The sequence below is a fragment of the Euphorbia lathyris genome, chromosome 7, assembly GCF_963576675.1.
Source record: "Euphorbia lathyris chromosome 7, ddEupLath1.1, whole genome shotgun sequence".
NCBI classification, from domain to species: Eukaryota; Viridiplantae; Streptophyta; class Magnoliopsida; order Malpighiales; family Euphorbiaceae; genus Euphorbia; species Euphorbia lathyris.
In genome coordinates, this window is record NC_088916.1 from 67,174,493 (window position 1) to 67,195,202 (window position 20,710).

General features: G+C 35.7%; 1 protein-coding gene across 1 annotated transcript; it reads left to right on the forward strand.

Moving 5' to 3' along the window:
- Positions 1 to 15,558: 15,558 nt before the first annotated feature.
- LOC136235720 (IAA-amino acid hydrolase ILR1-like 6) lies at positions 15,559 to 20,342 on the forward strand. The gene is made up of 5 exons (XM_066025612.1): positions 15,559 to 16,198; positions 16,985 to 17,110; positions 18,621 to 18,935; positions 19,318 to 19,446; positions 19,533 to 20,342. The coding sequence occupies exons 1-5, from the start codon at positions 15,716 to 15,718 to the stop codon at positions 19,896 to 19,898; spliced, it is 1,419 nt and encodes a 472-aa protein (XP_065881684.1). The 5' UTR covers positions 15,559 to 15,715; the 3' UTR covers positions 19,899 to 20,342.
- Positions 20,343 to 20,710: the final 368 nt, after the last annotated feature.

Here is a 20,710-nt window from a genome sequence, read left to right on the forward strand (position 1 = left end):
CTTGTCTAGTTGATTTTCAACAAGGTTCATAAACTTTCTGAAACAACTCAAAGCTTCAGACTTGTGAGACATTAAGTAGATGTGGCCATACCTTGTATAGTCATCTATGAAGGTGATGAAGTAGTAGGTCCCATGCCTAGCCCTCACATTCATTGGACCACAGACATCAGAATGAATTAATTGCAGAGGAAATTCTGCCTTAGTACCCTTCCCGAATGCTTTTCTATGCATTTTTCCTTTAAGACATGGTTCGTATGGAGGTAATTCAACTTTTCTTAAACTACCTAGTAAGCCCTCTTTGGCTAAACGATTCATGCGATCTTGGCCAATGTGATTTAACCTAGCATGCCATAAACTAACATCTTTATCCACAAAAGAAGAAGTAGTAACAGAAAAATTATTGGAGTCATATAATTCAACATCTAAAATAGTCAAACCATTCAGTACATATCCTGAACCATAGAATTCATTATCCAAACTTAAATGCAAACTGTTATTGAAGGAAATTAGGGCTAAGGTATAGCAGCGGAAATATAAAAATTTTAGCCTATTTCCTTTTAACCATAGGATCCGTTAATCGTTATTTCATATAAAGAGGGATAAGAAGGAATACCTTTCGATGAACAATCTACCGTTGTTAAAGAAGCGCCCACAATTCTTCTCCGAGATTCCAACCACAAAGTTAAACACGGAGAGGTTAAGATGAAATCAACCCTTATGAGATGCAACCAAAATAGATTGCCTCTAATTAACCAACACAAGATTAAAGAGAAAGAGGGATGAATAAGATTAATCAATCGATGGAATGCCGTATGAATTCTTGTCCACGAACTAGGGGATGGGAATTCTTTTTCTCTCACTGAATAGCAATTTCGAAAATCACTAAAGGGGGAGGGATTAGGCTTGGTCGAAATTCACATGGGAGGGGGTATTTATAGTTGCTTGAATCTAAACCCTAGTTAGATAGGAATAGGTTACTTAATAGGAATCCAATTCGGAAAAGGATTCCTAATTATTATCTCACTATATATCTAATATATTTAGGATAATAATAAATAACCTAATTGGATAATAATAGGAGTATATTAATCCAATTAAAACTCCTAATTTAATTATCTCTTAATTAATTTAATTCATAATCCTAATCAAATTAGGATTAATGGAATAAGATCAATTCCTTATCTCTATATACAAATTTCGCCCCCCTCCATATATTTGGGCCTTACTGGGCTCAATTGGGCTTCCATCTATTAATCATATCCATCTCTCTTTTGGTTCCAAGTCTTATGTGTGATCCATTAGGTTCTTACTACTTCTGGCCGTATGCAACTATTAAATTAATTTCTTCAAGAATTATATTTAATCCTTGCATAACGGAATGATGTACTGAGTATGTTATTGGCAAGTCTGTAATCATTCCCCCAGAGTCCGTTAAGAAGACAGGTTGATTCTGTCGTTAACCCTTCCGTATTAGTTACGGTATAATACGATCATTTATCAACTACATCCTTGAACTGAATCTTATGACTATGGGTAATGTCAAGTCACATATAGCGAGACGTTCATTTTACTTGTTCTTGGCCGAGTCAACTCAAAAAGATAGGTTAAGTGAAATCTGTATTTCTACTCTTAAGCTATCACCTTGCAAGGGTTTAGAGTCGAGTCTTCCACAAGCGATCCTTGGATGTATCTCCCATTAATCGGGAGTGATAAATGCTCAATCCAATGTATAACTACCCTGACATTACTTCCTGTGACACCCAACCTTTGCAGTTCACACCCCAGAGTCATCTCTGTTAAGGATCGTGGGACCGCAGGATCAAAGTCTCACATTCAGTAATTCAGGATGACCAATTAACATTCTTTTGAGTCTGAGGATTAGTTATACCTAGTAATACCAATGAGATGAACAGTTGACAAGGATGAATCTACCCATCCTGTTATCTCAAATCGGATCCCCAATCCTAATGAACAACGTTTCACCGGATCTATGTAACTGTCCAGATATCTATATATATGAAGCTTGTGAGATCAGCTTTCTGTCGGACAGAAGACATTGTTACATACAAGTCTCAACCGTGATATATCAATCCTAAACATATCACTTGACTTGGGGTGGTTTTAAGTTTATTAGTTTATTATAAAGTTTTGTCTCACTTCATGCTTGTATGAACACTTTATAATCACTTTAAACAAACTTACGGATTTCCTTTTATTAGACTTTATTCAGTGCTTAAAAGGGATTGCCTTTATACAGTTATAAAACATATATATCATTAAAACAAATGATATAAAGAACAATTCATTTACAATAAGTTTGTATCCCGCAACAATTGACTATAGGACACTAAACCCCAACATACTCCCACTTGGACTAAAGCCAATTGTTTCTAAAACTTATCCCAGTAGAAGTTAAATGACGATCATGTACTTTCTGGGTTAAAGGCTTTGTCAACGGATCTGCAACGTTGTCCTCTGTAGGTACTCTTTCTATTCTCACATCTCCTCTAGCCACAATCTCTCTTATGATGTGGTATCGCTTTAGGTAGTGCTTGGATGCATTATGAGACCGTGGTTCCTTTGCTTGCGCAATGGCTCCATTGTTATCACAGTACAGAGTAATGGGATTGACAATGTCAGGCACCACACCTAGTTCTGTAATGAACTTTCTAATCCAAACTGCTTCCTTTGCCGCTTCCGCAGCAGCGATGTACTCTGACTCGGTCGTAGAGAAAGCTACGATTCCCTGCTTGGAACTTTTCCAACTGACCGCGCCCCCATTTAGGATAAATAGGTATCCTGATTGGGATTTAAAATCATTCTCATCTGTGAGATGACTAGCGTCTGAAAATCCTTGTATTTTCAGATCTCCTTCTCCGTACACTAGGAACATATCTTTAGTCCTTCTCAAGTACTTAAGAATGTTCTTGACGGCAATCCAATACTCGTCTCCCAGATTCCCTTGGTAACGACTCGTTACAGATAACGCGAACGCTATGTCAGGTCTAGTGTATAGCATAGCATACATAATCGAACCGATCGCGCTGGCATACGGGACTACAGCCATGCGTCGTTCGTCATCATCAGTTTTAGGACATTGATGATTGTTTAACTTTACTCCATGTACCATGGGTAAGTTACCTCGTTTCGATTCAAGCATGCTAAACCGATTTAGCACCTTTTCAATGTATGTAGCCTGTGAAAGACCAAGCAGTCTATGCGATCTATCTCTGTAGATTTTTTATACCAAGTATATAGGCTGCTTCACCAAGGTCTTTCATTGAGAAGTTACCAGATAACCAAACTTTCACCGATTGTAATAGAGCAATGTCATTTCCCATTAACAGTATATCGTCCACATATAGTATGAGAAATGCTATAGAGCTCCCACTTGCTTTCTTGTAAATGCAAGCTTCTTCGCAATTTTGTTCGAAACCAAATTGTTTTATGGTTTCGTCAAAACGCTTGTTCCAGCTTCTAGATGCTTGCTTGAGTCCATAAATGGATCTCTGAAGTTTGCAAACTTTATTTGCATCCTTTGATATGAAACCTTCAGGCTGCATCATGTATACATCCTCAAGCAGATTTCCATTTAGGAAAGATGTTTTCACATCCATTTGCCAAATCTCATAATCAAAATGAGCGACAATTGCAAGCATGATTCTGATTGATTTGGACATAGCAACAGGAGAGAAGGTTTCGTCATAATCAACACCTTGTTTCTGATGATATCCCTTCGCTACCAACCTAGCCTTGTAGGTGCTAACCTTTCCATCCATGTCAGTCTTCTTTTTGAAGATCCACCTGCACCCAATGGGTTTTATCCCTTCGGGTGGATCAACCAAAGTCCAAACTTGGTTAGTATACATGGAATCCATTTCAGAATCCATGGCCTCAAGCCATGCTTTAGAATCTGGACTAGTAAGAGCCTCTTCGTAGTTTTCGGGTTCGTCGTCTAACACGGGAACCTCGTCATCATCTCCCACTAGAAAACCATATCTAACTGGGAGTTCATGAACTCTTCGTGATCTATGAATAGGTGCCACTAGAGTCTCATCTAATGGGACTTCTTCGGGTACCTCAACCGCTTCTGTTGTTTCAGTTGTTGTTTCTTCCTCTTGAACTTCGTCGAGTTCAATCACGCTTCCCTTTTGTGTTTCTTCGAGAAACTCTTTCTCTAAGAAGGTTGCGTGTTTGGATACTATTACTTTCTGATCATCTGGATGATAGAAGTAATACCCTATGGTTTCCCTGGGATATCCAATGAAGAAACATTTATCAGATTTAGAATCTAATTTGTCGGACGCAACGCGTTTGACATATGCTGAACAACCCCATACTCTCATGAACGAGAACACGGGTTTCTTACCAACGAACAATTCATATGGTGTGGAAACAGCGGATTTAGTTGGTACTCAGTTCAGGGTGAAGAGGGCAGTTTCTAAGGCATAGCCCCAGAACGTCTTTGGAAGTAAGGCCATGCTCATCATAGATCGTACCATATCTAATAGGGTACGGTTTCTCCTCTCGGATACACCATTGTGTTGTGGTGTATAGGGAGGTGTCCATTGTGAGCATATCCCACATTCAGTTAGATAATTCAGAAAATCATCAGAAAGATATTCGCCACCTCGATCAGATCGAAGTGTTTTTATTTTCTTTCCTAATTGATTTTCCACTTCATTCTTGAAGCATTTGAACTTGTCAAAGGCTTCTGATTTGTGCCTCATCAAGTAGATATAACCATAGCGAGTATGATCATCTATGAAGCTAATGAAGTATCTGAATCCTCCTCTTGTTTGGACTGACATAGGACCACATACATCTGAATGAATGAGTCTTAGAGTGTCTGATACACGCTCACCTTTATTGCTAAAGGGTGTCTTTGTCATTTTACCTTTTAAACATGATTCGCATATTTCCAATGATTCAGAATCGATTGGATCTATAAGCCCATCTGAATGTAGCTTTAGCATGCGTCTCTTGTTTATATGGCCTAAACGACAATGCCACAAGTAAGTTGAATTATCTAGCTTATGTCTTTTGGTATCAATTGCAAAAATAGGAGTTTTATCATCTAACACATAAATCCCATTTTGTGATATTCCTGAAAAATAAAAGACCAAATCTTTATAAAAATTGCAACTACTGTTCTTTATTGAAATATGAAAACCGTCGTCAACGAGACGGCTAATAGAAATAATGTTACGAGACATCTCAGGAACGTATAAACAATTCCTTAATTCTATTACAAGCCCAGAGGGCAAAAGTAAAACATAATCTCCAATTGCGAGGGCGGCAACTCTTGCTCCATTTCCCACTCGCAAGTTTATGCTTCCTTTCTTTAGTTCCTTAGTCTGTTTTAGCTCCTGCATATTTGTACAAATATGAGATCCACATCCGGTATCAAGTACCCAAGATTCAGACAATGAAACCGTATTTATTTCAATATAGAACATACCAGACGTAGAAGCACCGCCTTTTCCCTTCTTGAGGGTGGCTAGATACTCCTTACAGTTTCTCTTCCAATGCCCGTCTTTACCACAGAAGTGGCATTCTCCTTTGGGCTTCTTCACTTCCTTTCCCTTGGACACATCTCTCTTACCTTTCTTGGGATGTTTAGGATTGGGAAAATTCCCTTTCCTTTTCTTCGATCCCTCGATTACAAGAGCCGGTATGGCCTTGTCTTTCTTCATATTGGGCTCAACTGATTTGAGCATGTTTGCAAGCTCTTCAAGAGAGGTTTGCAAGTCATTCATTTGGTAGTTCATGATGAACTGTGAATAACTCTCTGGGAGGGACTGAAGAACCAAGTCGGTACTTAATTCGTTGTCCATCACAAATCCAATACTAGAAAGTTTGGTAATATAGCCTATCATCTTGACACAATGTGTCATGACAGATGTGCCCTCTTGCATCCTGCAACGATATAACAATTTTGATATCTCATAGCGTTCGCACCTGGTTTGTTTCCCAAACAATTCCTTTAGGTGCATGATGATGGAATAGGCATTCATCTCCTCATGTTGCCTTTGTAATTCCAATGTCATCGATGCAAGTATGATGCAAGCGGCATGATCATCATCAGCCTTGTGCTTCTGATAAGCATCAATTTCCTCGATGGGAGCATCATCTTCAGGGACAGAGGGTATCGATGTATCAAGTACATACCCAATTTTCTCGAACTTCAAAACAATTTTGAGGTTACGAAACCAGTCGATGAAGTTTGAACCATTCAATTTGTTATCGGTAAGAATGTTTTGCAGATTGGTTTTAGTCATGATTTTAAGAGTGTGTGTTTAAACAAAACCTAAGAGTGAGAAAGAGTAAACGTATGTCATTCATTTGCTTTAAAGTATAACAATCTAAAATTATAGGCCTTTTAATTTATTTCAGATTGCTCCCACTATTTTGTCAAATTAATAGCCCTCCATATTAATTCGAAGAATTTCACAAATCCTTTAGTGAGCTAGGATCCTAACTCCTGAGATTTCGCCTTGAGTTTTCTCAACAAGCTAGTCCCATTTGTTAGGTAGATTCATGTAATCAATCACATCTTGAATGTGATTCCTAGGTTATTGGGTACTAACCACATTAGTAACTAATATGTTATTCACATTAATCCCAACCATATTGCCTATTAGTTTATGACAACATGAGTTTGCTCATCCAATTATCATAATCTAATTTAAGTATTACCCCATATTCAAGAAAGAATAACTTTCGATAATTCAGGTGTTACCATAAGACCCCGAGCTTGAGTTTGCTCAACAACCCAAAGGCCCCCAGTACTGCCGGCTGAATTATAATATTAGGGAGGGGCAACCGATTTTAATAACTTGCTTATTTACTTAACTTTTTAACGAGGGATTTTATTTAAGTCTCATAATCTAACTTAGTCTTGATTTGCTTTAGCATACATCAGACATACATACATTCACATACATTGGCGTTATGGACATATCATCTAAATTATTCCGTCGAGCCAGAGACGGAATAAAAGGCCAAACCTAAGGAAATACTAACTATTACATATTTCTCTTTAGGTCCTCCGTCTTCTCCATGGCGCCTTGAAATTACATATTAATTTCTATACTACTATAAGAAAACTTCAATTGAATTGAAGGGAATCAGATGAGAGGAGAAATTACAATAGATAGTAGAAAGGCAGGACGCGCAGGCCCTATTTCAAAAATACCAAAAGACTAAAAGAGGGTCCAAATATGTCCATAACTCCAAACATGCATAGACTCAATTAAATAAATTTAATTGGTTGATTACATAACCGGCTTATGTAATATTTAGGTTAATCACATTAACTCGTCAAATTAACTTTCATCCAATTTTACTTCTAATCGTTTTGTATCTTTATATTAATCCTTAGATTAATATAACCATATAAAACGTTGATTATGCACGTCCCAATTATTTTGATTTCAATTCATTTAATACTTTGATTTACATATTGGTAAAAACAAACATTTAAACGAATTTTTATTCGATAATCAAAACAGAAAACTATTAATTTCTGAAACATATATATACATTTAATACAAAACGATTTTAAACCATTTAAAATCAAGTGGGTATCGGGCCGGGCCCGAGAGTGGGCTGCTGCCGATTGGCAGCAGCCCTTAGGGCACGCGGGACGCCGCTGCCTTACGGCAGCGGCGCCCCTGCGCCGCACGCGGCTGCTGCCGCGAGGCAGCAGCCGCGCGACAGCGGCCAGTCGCGCCGTGAGGCGCGACTCGGGCTGCTGTCGTTATATTTTTTTTATTAAATATATATATATATATATATATATATATGTATATATATCAGTTCTAAAACAATTTTAAAACGATTTTCAGAAATAGGAAAAACTACAATAGATTTCCGTTTTATCATTTAGAATTAATAAAACTAATTTTATCAACCTAACTATAAAACTAATAGATTTTGTTATAACGATTATCAACCGAAATAATTAGGAACATAAGCATAATCAGTTTTAATTAACAATTAATCAAAACTTTATTTATCTTTAGAATTAATTAATCAAAACTATTTGTCAATTAATCCTAACAATAAATATTTATTCAATCCTATTGAAAACTTCTATATTTTCATATATGAAATAACGGATTTAACGATGGCTCTGATACCACTGAAGGAAATTAGGGCTAAGGTATAGCAGCGGAAATATAAAAATTTTAGCCTATTTCCTTTTAACCATAGGATCCGTTAATCATTATTTAATATAAAGAGGGATAAGAAGGAATACCTTTCGATGAACAATCTACCGTTGTTAAAGAAGCGCCCACAATTCTTCTCCGAGATTCCAACCACAAAGTTAAACACGGAGAGGTTAAGATGAAATCAACCCTTATGAGATGCAACCAAAATAGATTGCCTCTAATTAACTAACACAAGATCAAAGAGAAAGAGGGATGAATAAGATTAATCAATCGATGGAATGCCGTATGAATTCTTGTCCATGAACTAGGGGATGGGAATTCTTTTTCTCTCACTGAATAGCAATTTCGAAAATCACTAAAGGGGGAGGGATTAGGCTTGGTCGAAATTCACATGGGAGGGGGTATATATAGTTGCTTGAATCTAAACCCTAGTTAGATAGGAATAGGTTACTTAATAGGAATCCAATTCGGAAAAGGATTCCTAATTATTATCTCACTATATATCTAATATATTTAGGATAATAATAAATAACCTAATTGGATAATAATAGGAGTATATTAATCCAATTAAAACTCCTAATTTAATTATCTCTTAATTAATTTAATTCATAATCCTAATCAAATTAGGATTAATGGAATAAGATCAATTCCTTATCTCTATATACAAATTTCGCCCCCCTCCATATATTTGGGCCTTACTGGGCTCAATTGGGCTTCCATCTATTAATCATATCCATCTCTCTTTTGGTTCCAAGTCTTATGTGTGATCCATTAGGTTCTTACTACTTCTGGCCGTATGCAACTATTAAATTAATTTCTTCAAGAATTATATTTAATCCTTGCATAACGGAATGATGTACTGAGTATGTTATTGGCAAGTCTGTAATCATTCCCCCAGAGTCCGTTAAGAAGACAGGTTGATTCTGTCGTTAACCCTTCGGTATTAGTTACGGTATAATACGATCATTTATCAACTACATCCTTGAACTGAATCTTATGACTATGGGTAATGTCAAGTCACATATAGCGAGACGTTCATTTTACTTGTTCTTGGCCGAGTCAACTCAAAAAGATAGGTTAAGTGAAATCTGTATTTCTACTCTTAAGCTATCACCTTGCAAGGGTTTAGAGTCGAGTCTTCCACAAGCGATCCTTGGATGTATCTCCCATTAATCGGGAGTGATAAATGCTCAATCCAATGTATAACTACCCTGACATTACTTCCTGTGACACCCAACCTTTGCAGTTCACACCCCAGAGTCATCTCTGTTAAGGATCGTGGGACCGCAGGATCAAAGTCTCACATTCAGTAATTCAGGATGACCAATTAACATTCTTTTGAGTCTGAGGATTAGTTATACCTAGTAATACCAATGAGATGAACAGTTGACAAGGATGAATCTACCCATCCTGTTATCTCAAATCGGATCCCCAATCCTAATGAACAACGTTTCACCGGATCTATGTAACTGTCCAGATATCTATATATATGAAGCTTGTGAGATCAGCTTTCTGTCGGACAGAAGACATTGTTACATACAAGTCTCAACCGTGATATATCAATCCTAAACATATCACTTGACTTGGGGTGGTTTTAAGTTTATTAGTTTATTATAAAGTTTTGTCTCACTTCATGCTTGTATGAACACTTTATAATCACTTTAAACAAACTTACGGATTTCCTTTTATTAGACTTTATTCAGTGCTTAAAAGGGATTGCCTTTATATAGTTATAAAACATATATCTCATTAAAACAAATGATATAAAGAACAATTCATTTACAATAAGTTTGTATCCCGCAACAATTGACTATAGGACACTAAACCCCAACAGTTATTAGCAAAAAGAAAGGCAAATCCAATTCTTAACAAAGAGTTCACAGAAATAAGGTTTCTCCGAATATTCGAAGCATAGAGAACATCTTGTAGGAGGAGAGTTTGACCGCCACGTAGACTCAATCTACATGTGCCAATCCCTTCGACTACAACTCTCGAGTTGTCTCCCATATAGATCCATCTTGAACCAACTGGAATTCGTCAGAACTCGACAAAGGTCTCTCTTTCCTTCGTCACATGGTCCGTTGCACCTAAATCAACAACCCACAAAGGATCATGTTCAGCTATAAGAACAATGTTAGATACATTTATTTCACTCACACATGAGTTAGTGTAGTGTACCTTAGGAACTTTGCAATCATTTGCATAGTGTCTTTTTTCTTGGCAGTTGAAACATTTCACACGTGAAAGCTTCGGTTTCTTTCTGTTCTTTGTTCTCTTTCCCTTTCTATTTTATGTATTCACAGGCTCTTTGGCTTTCTCTTTGCCCTGGCCATAGAAGCGCTTACGCTTTTGCCTTGGAGGATTGGAATGCCTCCCACTTGAGTGGGCTCCCACATAATGGGCTTCAGCATTGATCTTAATTGATGCCAGACGATCCTCCTCTAGCTCAAGGTGGCGACAAACAGCATCGAAGGTTTGAATTGCTTCGGTGTGGGTTAGGTGCACCTTCATATGCTCCCAACTGTTTGGCAAAGAGCGGATAACAGCTTGCACTTTCTGCTCATTGGTCAACTGATGACCTGCTTCATTCAGCTCACTGATCATGTTGGACATTTCTCTTAAATGCTTTTTCATTGTATGATCAGGCCTCTTCTTGTAAGTGTCAAACTTAATTGTCAATGAGCGGAGCCTAGTCAGAGACACACCTCCGAATTTCTCCTTCAAGGCATCCCATAGGCCCTTGGCTGACTCAATCTTACAGAATTGCCTAGTGAACTCATCATCCATGGCACTCAACATGATGATGCGGGCTGTGGAATCATTTTTCTTCCATGCCGTATAATCTCGGTGAAGCTGAGCAGTTGCACCATCCTCAGGTTCGGCCGTAACCGTATCCAAGTGAGCAAGCACATCTTGCTCTTCAAGCACATACTTTATTTTTATTGACCAAACCTCATAGTTATCCCCATTTAATTTCAGGTCTTTGTTGAGTTTAGCAACTATAGACTTTCTAGCTGCTGCCATTGATGACTGATCTGTTGGTCCCGTGTAACTTAGTATGATTAGTTCCAAGAGGGGGTTAGGAACTAATGTAACTTTTTCGCTTAATAATGTTGACTTAATTAAATGTTTGACGACTTAAATCAACTTTAGGTCAGCAAGGCTGAGTGAGATGTGAGATAGCTTTAATCAGATACTGACTAGAGCTGTTTCAATTGTGAGTTGGGAAGTAACACTTTAGGTCAGCTTCCAACTCAGCACTCTGATTGCTCAGCGTCAGCTTGTACAGATTATTTACTAAGCAATTTAAGCAAGCAACACATACATATACATATATATATATATATATATATATATATATATATATCAAGAGAAAGGGTTAGAGATTACTCAGCAGACTTATCCTGGTTCGGCCTCACCGCCTACGTCCAGTCCCCAGAATCCCTCCGGGCTTTTTCAATCCACTACTGAGCTCTTTAAAGGTAGAGCACAAACCGTTTACAATAGCAACTGAGTATGCAAGAGTACCGTCCTTTATTCGTCTACTCAATCCTATCTACCACTGAACACTATAACCGAGTATTCAGATTTTCTCTACCACTGAGTACTATAACCGAGTACTCAGCTTCACTCTTCTAACCTTTACAATTGATACAAGATTGTTCTCATAAAATGAAGAACACTTTAGATGAATAAATTTGACTCTAGACTTTTACACAATGATTGGAATTGGGTGTAAGAACTTGCTTTCTCTATTTAGACAGCTTCTCTTTTGGATTTTTGACTTAGTGAAGATTTTGCTTGTCTGTATCTCTCTTGTATGTATTCGGCAATGATCCAAGTGATGAACTTGTCCATTTATAGTGAATTCTGAAGCTTCGATGATTTGAATTCAGACATATTCGTTGAGAGTAAACGGTCTTCTTTCCTCATTGATTGGTCAGCTTCCAAAATTGCAGGCAAATCCTGTCGTCTGTTTTTAGCAGGAGCCAGGTTTGCCAGTTTCGTCTTCTTGCGACAAGTTCATCTTCTAGCGCCAGGTTTGTCTTCTTGCCAAACGTCGGTTGGTCCATGCGTCTCGAAAAGGTCTTTGAAACAGATTTCCGAGGCTTCTGAAATGTGTCAGACTTTGTCTCGCAAGTTGACGGATAATTGGACACTGACTTGATTATCACTCAGCTTGACTTAGCGGCAACTTGAATATTGCTCAGCTTGACTCCGCAGCTTCGCCTTCAAGCTTTCCTCAAGAAGACGTTTCTTTCGTAAAGCTGAGTTGCATTCTACTCAGCTCTACTGTGTGACTTGCTCATGCTGACTTTGCTCTGTCTTTCTTTTATAGACTTTAAGTTCCTGTTCTCGTTAGTTAACATACTCAACATTGAACAAACACATTAGTACAATTAAATCAAAGCACTTAAATTTAATTGTTTTAATCATGGGATTAACTTAAATAATTTTGTCAAATCAAAATCATGTGGAAAGGTGTTTCAACATGATCTACAATGGTATTGCACGACTTAGTAAGAAGTTATTAAAGGTTCAATACACGCATTAATTCTCTAGACAACTTATATCTAATCAATCAAATTTTCATTCTAAATTTCGATTCGAAAATGAGACCGAAGTGGCTCAAATTACCCTTTACACTTTAGTATTAGATCCAACTAATTAGATACATTAATGGTTAGAGAATTTTGTTACTCACAAGTAACGATTTTGCAACTTATTACAAAAATATGGTTGTTGTAAGGAATTAAGATGACTTTTGATTTATTATTTCGATCTTAATGTTGACTAATCTTAACTACTAAGGTCGAAGATAATCATTAAATCAATAATAACTAATCACTGATTTAATAAATCGCAATTAAATGCTCACATAAAATTATTCAAGCTCATCAATTCCAATCCAACATACCAAAAATTATCCAATCAAAATCGAATAATAATTAAATTAGGATCCCAATGGTTATCCAAACATATTTGAATAATCACACCATAAATAAAAAATTATCCAAACATATTTGAAATTTTTTTTTATTTAAAAATCCATTAGAAAACAAAAATTCCAATAGAAATCCTAACAAAAATTATAACACTGGAATAATTAACCCCAAAGAAAAAATTTGTTCCAAAAATTAAATCCACAACCACACCAAAAACAAAAATGGTTCATTTAACCAACATAAAAATCTTCCATCTCTTCCATGTAGGGAATTTCTCCTACACGGAACGGGCGAGGGAAGGAACGAATCACATATCTCCTTAACATTTCAGGCATCTCCCCGAAAACCCTAATTAAAAGAGATTGTATAAACTTCTCATCCAAAATTTTGAAAAAATACCAAAAAAATCAGAAAAAATCAGAAAAATTTAGAAACACGTTTCTGTAAAAAAAACGGGAAAAAAAATTTGGTCACGGGAAGAGGCCCCACGCGCCCACACGCGTGTGGAGGGGCCTCTGCCACGTGGCGCGCGCTGGTTGGTCCAACTGGCGCCAGCGCGGCACCGACTGGCCAACCAGCGCCTGCCGCGTGGCGGGCTAGGGGGAGACACGCGTTTTCTCCCCCCCAGGTGGCGCGTGAAGGCCACGCGCCGCCTTCCCGGTCGATTCCGGTGACGAAAAATATATAGAATCTAGGGTTTTCGGGGTCTCTAGACTCGATGGTGTGGTCGGTTTTTTGATTTGATAAGCGGAACGAAAAATCAGAAGGTAACAGAAACCTAAAACGGGTTTAATTGAGTAAAAAACGTTTAAATCGAACCCTAATTCAATTTAATCACGCAATCAATCAATTCCAGTGTATAATCATAAAAATAATAACAATGAATTATTTTTAATCTTTCAAAAAAGATTCAAACGCAAACGGATTCGCGGTAAAGACGGAATACTAGATCCAATGGCTCTGATACCAATGTTGGGATAAACATATATTCACAACATATATATTTATCCGAATAAGTAAACGGGTTTACGGGTTACCTCTTGTAGCGCGGATCCCGTTCTTGATTTGCAGCGAAAGGATTCGGATCAATCATCCGATCTAGTATCACCGGTCAAGCCTTCAACCACGCCAATAGAATTGGGAGAGGAAGACAATTGGTTCACGAACTAAAGCGACGACGAATCCCAAAGAGAGAGAGGGGGCGGGGGCCAAAAGGAGGAAGCAAGAGAGAAAAAATTCTCTTTTCTGTGTTTTTGAGATACTGTATCTCTAAAACCTAATTCCTTATTTCTCTTAGAATTAGTGTTGGTTAGAGTTTCTATTTATACTGAATAAATAGATAACCTAACCCCAATTCTTATTGGGTTTGGGCCCGTTCCATTTCGGGCGGGCCTAATTGGATCCATATCCAATTAATTCCAACAATTTCCATTAAAAAAAAAATTTGGACCCCTTTTTGGCGCTAGCTCGGACAGCCGCACTCTTAAGTTAGAAAATATGAGAAAACACGAAAACGCGAAAAATGCTAAAACACAAAAACATGACAATAAGTGAAAAACGCGATAAACATGAAAAGACGAAAAATGCAAACAAAACACGAAAATGTAAAAAACATAAAAACGTGAATAACACGAAAAGTAACAAAATGCGAAAAATAAAAAACGCGAAAAGGGAAAAATCGAAAAACCGAAAAACTAAACGTGAAAATACGAAAAAATGAAGAAAAAATGCAAAAAAAAAAAACACAAGAACGTTAATAACACGAGAAAGCGTACAAAAAATGCCAAAAATGTGAAAAAACGTTTTTCGGGTTTTTAACATTAATTTTTTTTTTCACATTTTCATGGTTTTCCACTTTTTTCCATGTTTTTAATATTTTTTTTACTTTTCGTGATTTTCGTATTTTTCCACTTTTTGTGTTTTTAACAAAATTTCACTTTTTTTTTTGTGTTTTTTCACGTTTTTAGTGGTTAGAAAATATTTTCCAGTGTTGTAGCCAAACACTGTAAAATATTTTCCAATGTTGTTACCAAATACAGAAAAATATTTTATTTTCCTGCACAATATTTTTTCTGCATAAAATTTTTCAGAACACAGTATTTTTCCCAAACAAATGGAGTCTTAGATTCTGATAAATTGTTTGTAATGAATTTAATATATAAAATTAATGAATTGTTGATGAGTAAAACTCAGAAACAAATAAGCGAATCTTTACAAACAATTCACAAAATTATTATTTTTTATTACGAATTGCTATTTGCCATTTTTGCTTTTAAAAATAAGATTACAATCCGTTATAAAAAAAATAATAATAAATAAATAAGATTACAATCCCATATTCAACCTCCACAAAGTGGTAGACCCCATCAGTTTTTTTTGATTCTCCTCTTGTTATAATTTACATTTCACGTCCATATTCTCCCACGTGCCCTATTTCCTCTCTCTCTTTATACCCACGAGCTCTAATTCACTCTCTCTCTCTCTCTCTTCACACCTTTTTCATTTTCAATCCGTTTTCCTCTGCCCTTAATTCACTCCTCTCTCTCTCTCTCTCCCTGAATCTGTATCTTCTTCTTCGCCTGAATCGCCAAAATGAATTACGATCTTTCAACTCAATTACTCTTCATCTCACTGATTCTCGCTAATAACATCTTATACATCGCAACTTCTTCTTCTTCTTCTTCAACCTCCGATGACTGCTCTTCCTTTTTCGATACTGTAAATCCCTTCAATTCTAAATCCCTAACTTCGCAAATGAATCAATCCGCATCCAGAACACGAAAGCCTTCAACCGGATGCGAGATTTGGACTAAGGCGTGTTCCGATGCGGTGCTAGCCCTAGCACGGCGCCCGGAGACCGTCAATTGGTTGAAAAACTTGAGAAGGACGATTCACGAGAATCCTGAACTCGCTTTTGAGGAGGTTAAAACGAGTGAGTTGGTTAGAAACGAGTTACGTAAGCTGGATATTAGTTTTAAGTTTCCTTTAGCTAAAACGGGTATTCGGGCTTGGATCGGAACCGGTGGGCCTCCATTTGTTGCTATTAGAGCTGACATGGATGCTCTTCCTATTCAGGTATGTATGTATGTATGTGTTTATCAGCATGCCATATGTATATACATATACATGATTTTGTTTTTGAAATATGGAAATTTTGAAAAAATCTATTTCTATTTTGAGTTTGATTCCCTTGCCTTTTTAAACTTTTTTGCGCAAAAAAAAAAAATGAAAATGATAAGGAAGAAAAGGATTTGATATGTAATTAGTATTTTCCACGATCTACTAACGATGTATAATGATTTTTCCTAATTAATCTTCCACAATGTGAAAAATTATATATATATATATATATATATTTTTTTTTATTTTAAGAATACAAGAATAATATACTAATTTTACATTTATCGAGATAACACAGATCTAATCTGACATGTGATAAAATCCGATAATATATCAGATCTAATATGACATGTGATAAATTTCGAGAATATCTCAGATATAATTTAACATGTGATAAATTATGAGAATATTTATAGATCTAGCCTGACATACCTGAAAAGGTATATGCATTATATAATACAAGAAAAATTTTAAGAACTTTCTATAAAGATTGATTTAGCATTTATTATTATCATAGTTTCATTGCAATTACTTTTTATAGATCTCATTGTGGAAAATGATTAAAAGTCTTGGTCAGTTCTTATTATTTGTTAGATGCTTATAATTGATTTTTCTACTAAAATTAATTATTCTTAATTTTTATTAAACACTTTTTTTTTCTCTTAGAAATTAAAAATTAAAAAATAGTTCCGTAAATAAAACCGATCGAACGGATACTAAAATGGTAATTTGATTTATTAGGAAGCAGTAGAATGGGAGCACAAAAGCAAAGTTGCCGGAAAAATGCACGCTTGTGGTCACGATGCTCATGTTGCAATGCTGCTTGGTGCTGCCAAGATTTTGAAGAGCCGTGAGCATCTTTTGAAGGTATGTTCCCTAATCTTGGTTTATCTTTATTATATTCTAATTAATTAAATTATTTGTTCCCTAATCTTGGTTTATCTTTATTATATTCTAATTAACTAAATTATTTGTTCTTTAATCTTTGTTTATCTTTAATTAATTAAATTGTTTGTTCCCTAATCTTGGTTTTATATTATTTTATATTCTAATTAACCATGTAAACAGATTAATTAGCCCATTATATAATGTGAGACAACTTTTAGAGTTCAATTAGGTCAATTTTATCATAAATTAGCAAAAATAATAAATTATTTGGGGGTGGGGTTTTTAATCTCTCAATCCTATGGGGTCACTTTGTGTGGATAACATTTGATCTAAAAAGTGTATTTTATATAAAATTCCACCAATTCGGCCATAAATGAGCCTGCAATAGTATTTTTATTTATTTTCTAGCCTGTAGTAGAGCCCAACAAGCATATTATCACATGTCTTTTCTTTTTGGATTTTCTACATTTATACGGAAAAATAACTTTGCATTATAAAAATGTCGGTTGATTTATTGCATCAGATTATCACATCTACATTCACATGTGCACCTAGCTGATTAGACAATTTCATATGCTCATATTCTCTTTTTTCCTAATAACAGGAAAAATAAATAAATTATAATCTAAATAATAAATTCAATCAATAAAAATCATTAATAATTTAATGTAAAAAATATATATACATGTAACATTAATTAATTTTTCGATTTACTCTCAAATTAACTAATACATGAAAACTTATTTTGTAATTAATTGGCTATTCACTTAGTAGTTGGCCACTATCAATAATGACGTTTTTAATTAATTAAATTATTGGTTAATGGATACCTTATTGTCAAAGCATTATCATTGATGAATTATTTTTATAGCAATCTAAGAAAGTAAAAATAGGAAAGATTCTTTTATTTTTAAGGCAAAGAATTGTTTGCTTTATAGAAAGGGAATACTATACTCCCATATATAATGCATTAATATAGGACAAAAAATTAATTAAGTTGGAGTGAGTATTATTAAAGAATTGCTAGTACATCACTATTATTTCAACCTCTAATGTCTACATAGAATCAGACTTTTATTATCCTAGTCATGTAAGACAAATATAAAGTAGATAAAAATTAAATTATATGTGACTGGTTTGAAATTTGGTACAATCAAATAATATTAATATAATAAAGCTTCAACCTTTTGTTCTTTTTTTATTCATTGAATAAAGCATGTGATGAAATAGGTCTTCTTGGTCTTCTCAAAGTCTAATTAAAATGTTAGATTGAAATTGAATATTGTCCTTTTCTCAGCTATTTAATTAATTAAATAATGTAGACTCTGGTCAAAATTTGGGTTCAGTTGATTTATATTTTATGCAGATTGAGTATATTTCAGTGCTCTAGATATTTATTAAATTTGCTAAAATTAAAGAGATTAAATTTAAAATGAGAAATCGTGTCAAGTATGGATCCGACTAATGAAAAATGAATAATGTCCATCAGGGAACGGTAATAGTGCTATTTCAGCCAGCAGAGGAAGCAGGAAATGGAGCAAAAAGAATGATAGGAGATGGAGCATTAGAAGATGTGGAAGCTATATTTGCAGTACATGTATCACATGCACATCGAACTGGTATAATAGCTTCAAGGCCTGGTCCTTTGTTAGCTGGCTGTGGCTTCTTCAGAGCTGTTATTAGTGGTAAAAAGGGCGGTGCCGGGAATCCACACCGCTCTGTCGACCCCATTTTGGCTGCCTCCGCTGCTGTTATCAGTTTACAGGGTATCGTATCTCGCGAATCCAACCCCCTGGATTCACAGGTGCGTAGCTCCCGACTCCTGAACTATATGAATCGGATTAGGCCGAGCTTAATAGACTTGAAAGAAAAAAACTCAGTTTCAGTCCAGTCCAATCCACTATTAAATCTCAAGCCTGGCCCGCATAAACGTGTTTAAAACTAAATATACATATTCTATAAAATAAAATTTTAACTGCAAACTTATATATAGTTTTTATTTTATACATTATATTATATAAGCGTGGAAGTTGGGCCGACCCGTCCTCTTTTTATAAATCCTAAGTCTAGTCAGTTCTGAATTGGTTTGGGTCTAATACTATTTTCTTCCATCCAATCTCAATGCTTTGGCAGTCCACACAGATACTCAGGCCCGTGAACATGTCTAAACGCTACTAATATTGCAGGTAGTGTCTGTTACGACAATGGATGGAGGCAATAATCTGGACATGATACCAGACACAGTTGTGCTTGGTGGTACTTTCAGAGCTTTCTCCAACTCTAGCTTCTATCAACTTCTACGAAGAATTAAAGAGGTCGCCCCATTTGCTCTCCTTTCTTCTTGTCTCTGTAAATCGTATTATCGTGTTACTTGAGCTAACAAGATGTGGATGTTAAACAGGTGATAGTAGAACAAGCAAGTGTTTTCAGATGTTCAGCAACAGTAGATTTCTTTGAGCAAGAAGACAAAATTTACCCACCAACAGTGAATAATGACAAAATGTATGAACATGTGAGAAAAGTAGCCATTGATTTATTGGGTGAACCCAATTTCAGAGTGGTTCCACCAACTATGGGTGCAGAAGATTTCTCATTTTACTCACAAGTAATCCCAGCTGCATTTTACTATATTGGGATAAGAAATGAGACCTTAGGCTCAACTCACATTGGTCACTCACCTTATTTTATGATTGATGAAGATGTTCTCCCTTTTGGTGCTGCTACTCATGCTGCTATTGCTGAAAGATACCTTATTGACCATGCTTAAAAATGTCTCAGTCATTATCTACAGGATGGCCGGAGTTTGTGGGAAGTGATGTTCGCCAGAAGAGGTGAAGAGCCTTAACTGTGATCAAATCCGGATAAAGTTATTTTAATAAGGATATATGAAGTTTACACAGAAAGATGTAAAGGAAGGGATGGGAAATAGGGGAAAAGGGAGGAAATTTTAGGGAGGATCTGGTATTCCCTACGATCTCCTTGAGATTACGCTATGTGACGCTACGTGATGCAATCTCAAGAGGGGCTCTTAGGATCCTCCTTAAAAAATCTCGCAATAGAGTGGAACATTGATATGATTTTTGATAGTTTTTTACCATCCAAGAAAGTTTCTTTATTGATATGATTTTTGATGCAATTGAAAGTAGCAATTGCATTTGATGTTCATCTAGTTTTTTACCATCCAAGAAAGTTTCTTTTTTAATGCTTCGAACGCATTTGTTCATATAATTTTTCATGAATAACTTTTCAGATTTTTTTAGCATCTATATAATACTATATGTTTATATCTGAAATTTGACTCATGAAATATAGTATCCATTTAGTTTTTCTTTTTGCAACTATGTTTGTTGTTGTTTTACTCTAAATAGCAGATACAAATTGTTCTGTTAGAATTTACAAACATTTTCTGATAAACTATTTTGACAGAAAATGTTATATTTTCATAAGTTGAAAAGAAGGTGATGAAATTAAATAAATAAAAGTAATTGGTTTTTGCCATAAATTTATCTTGTAAATCAAAATAGAATTATGATAAATGCATGAACCAACGTTCATATTGAGGTCCCCGTTGTAGCTTCA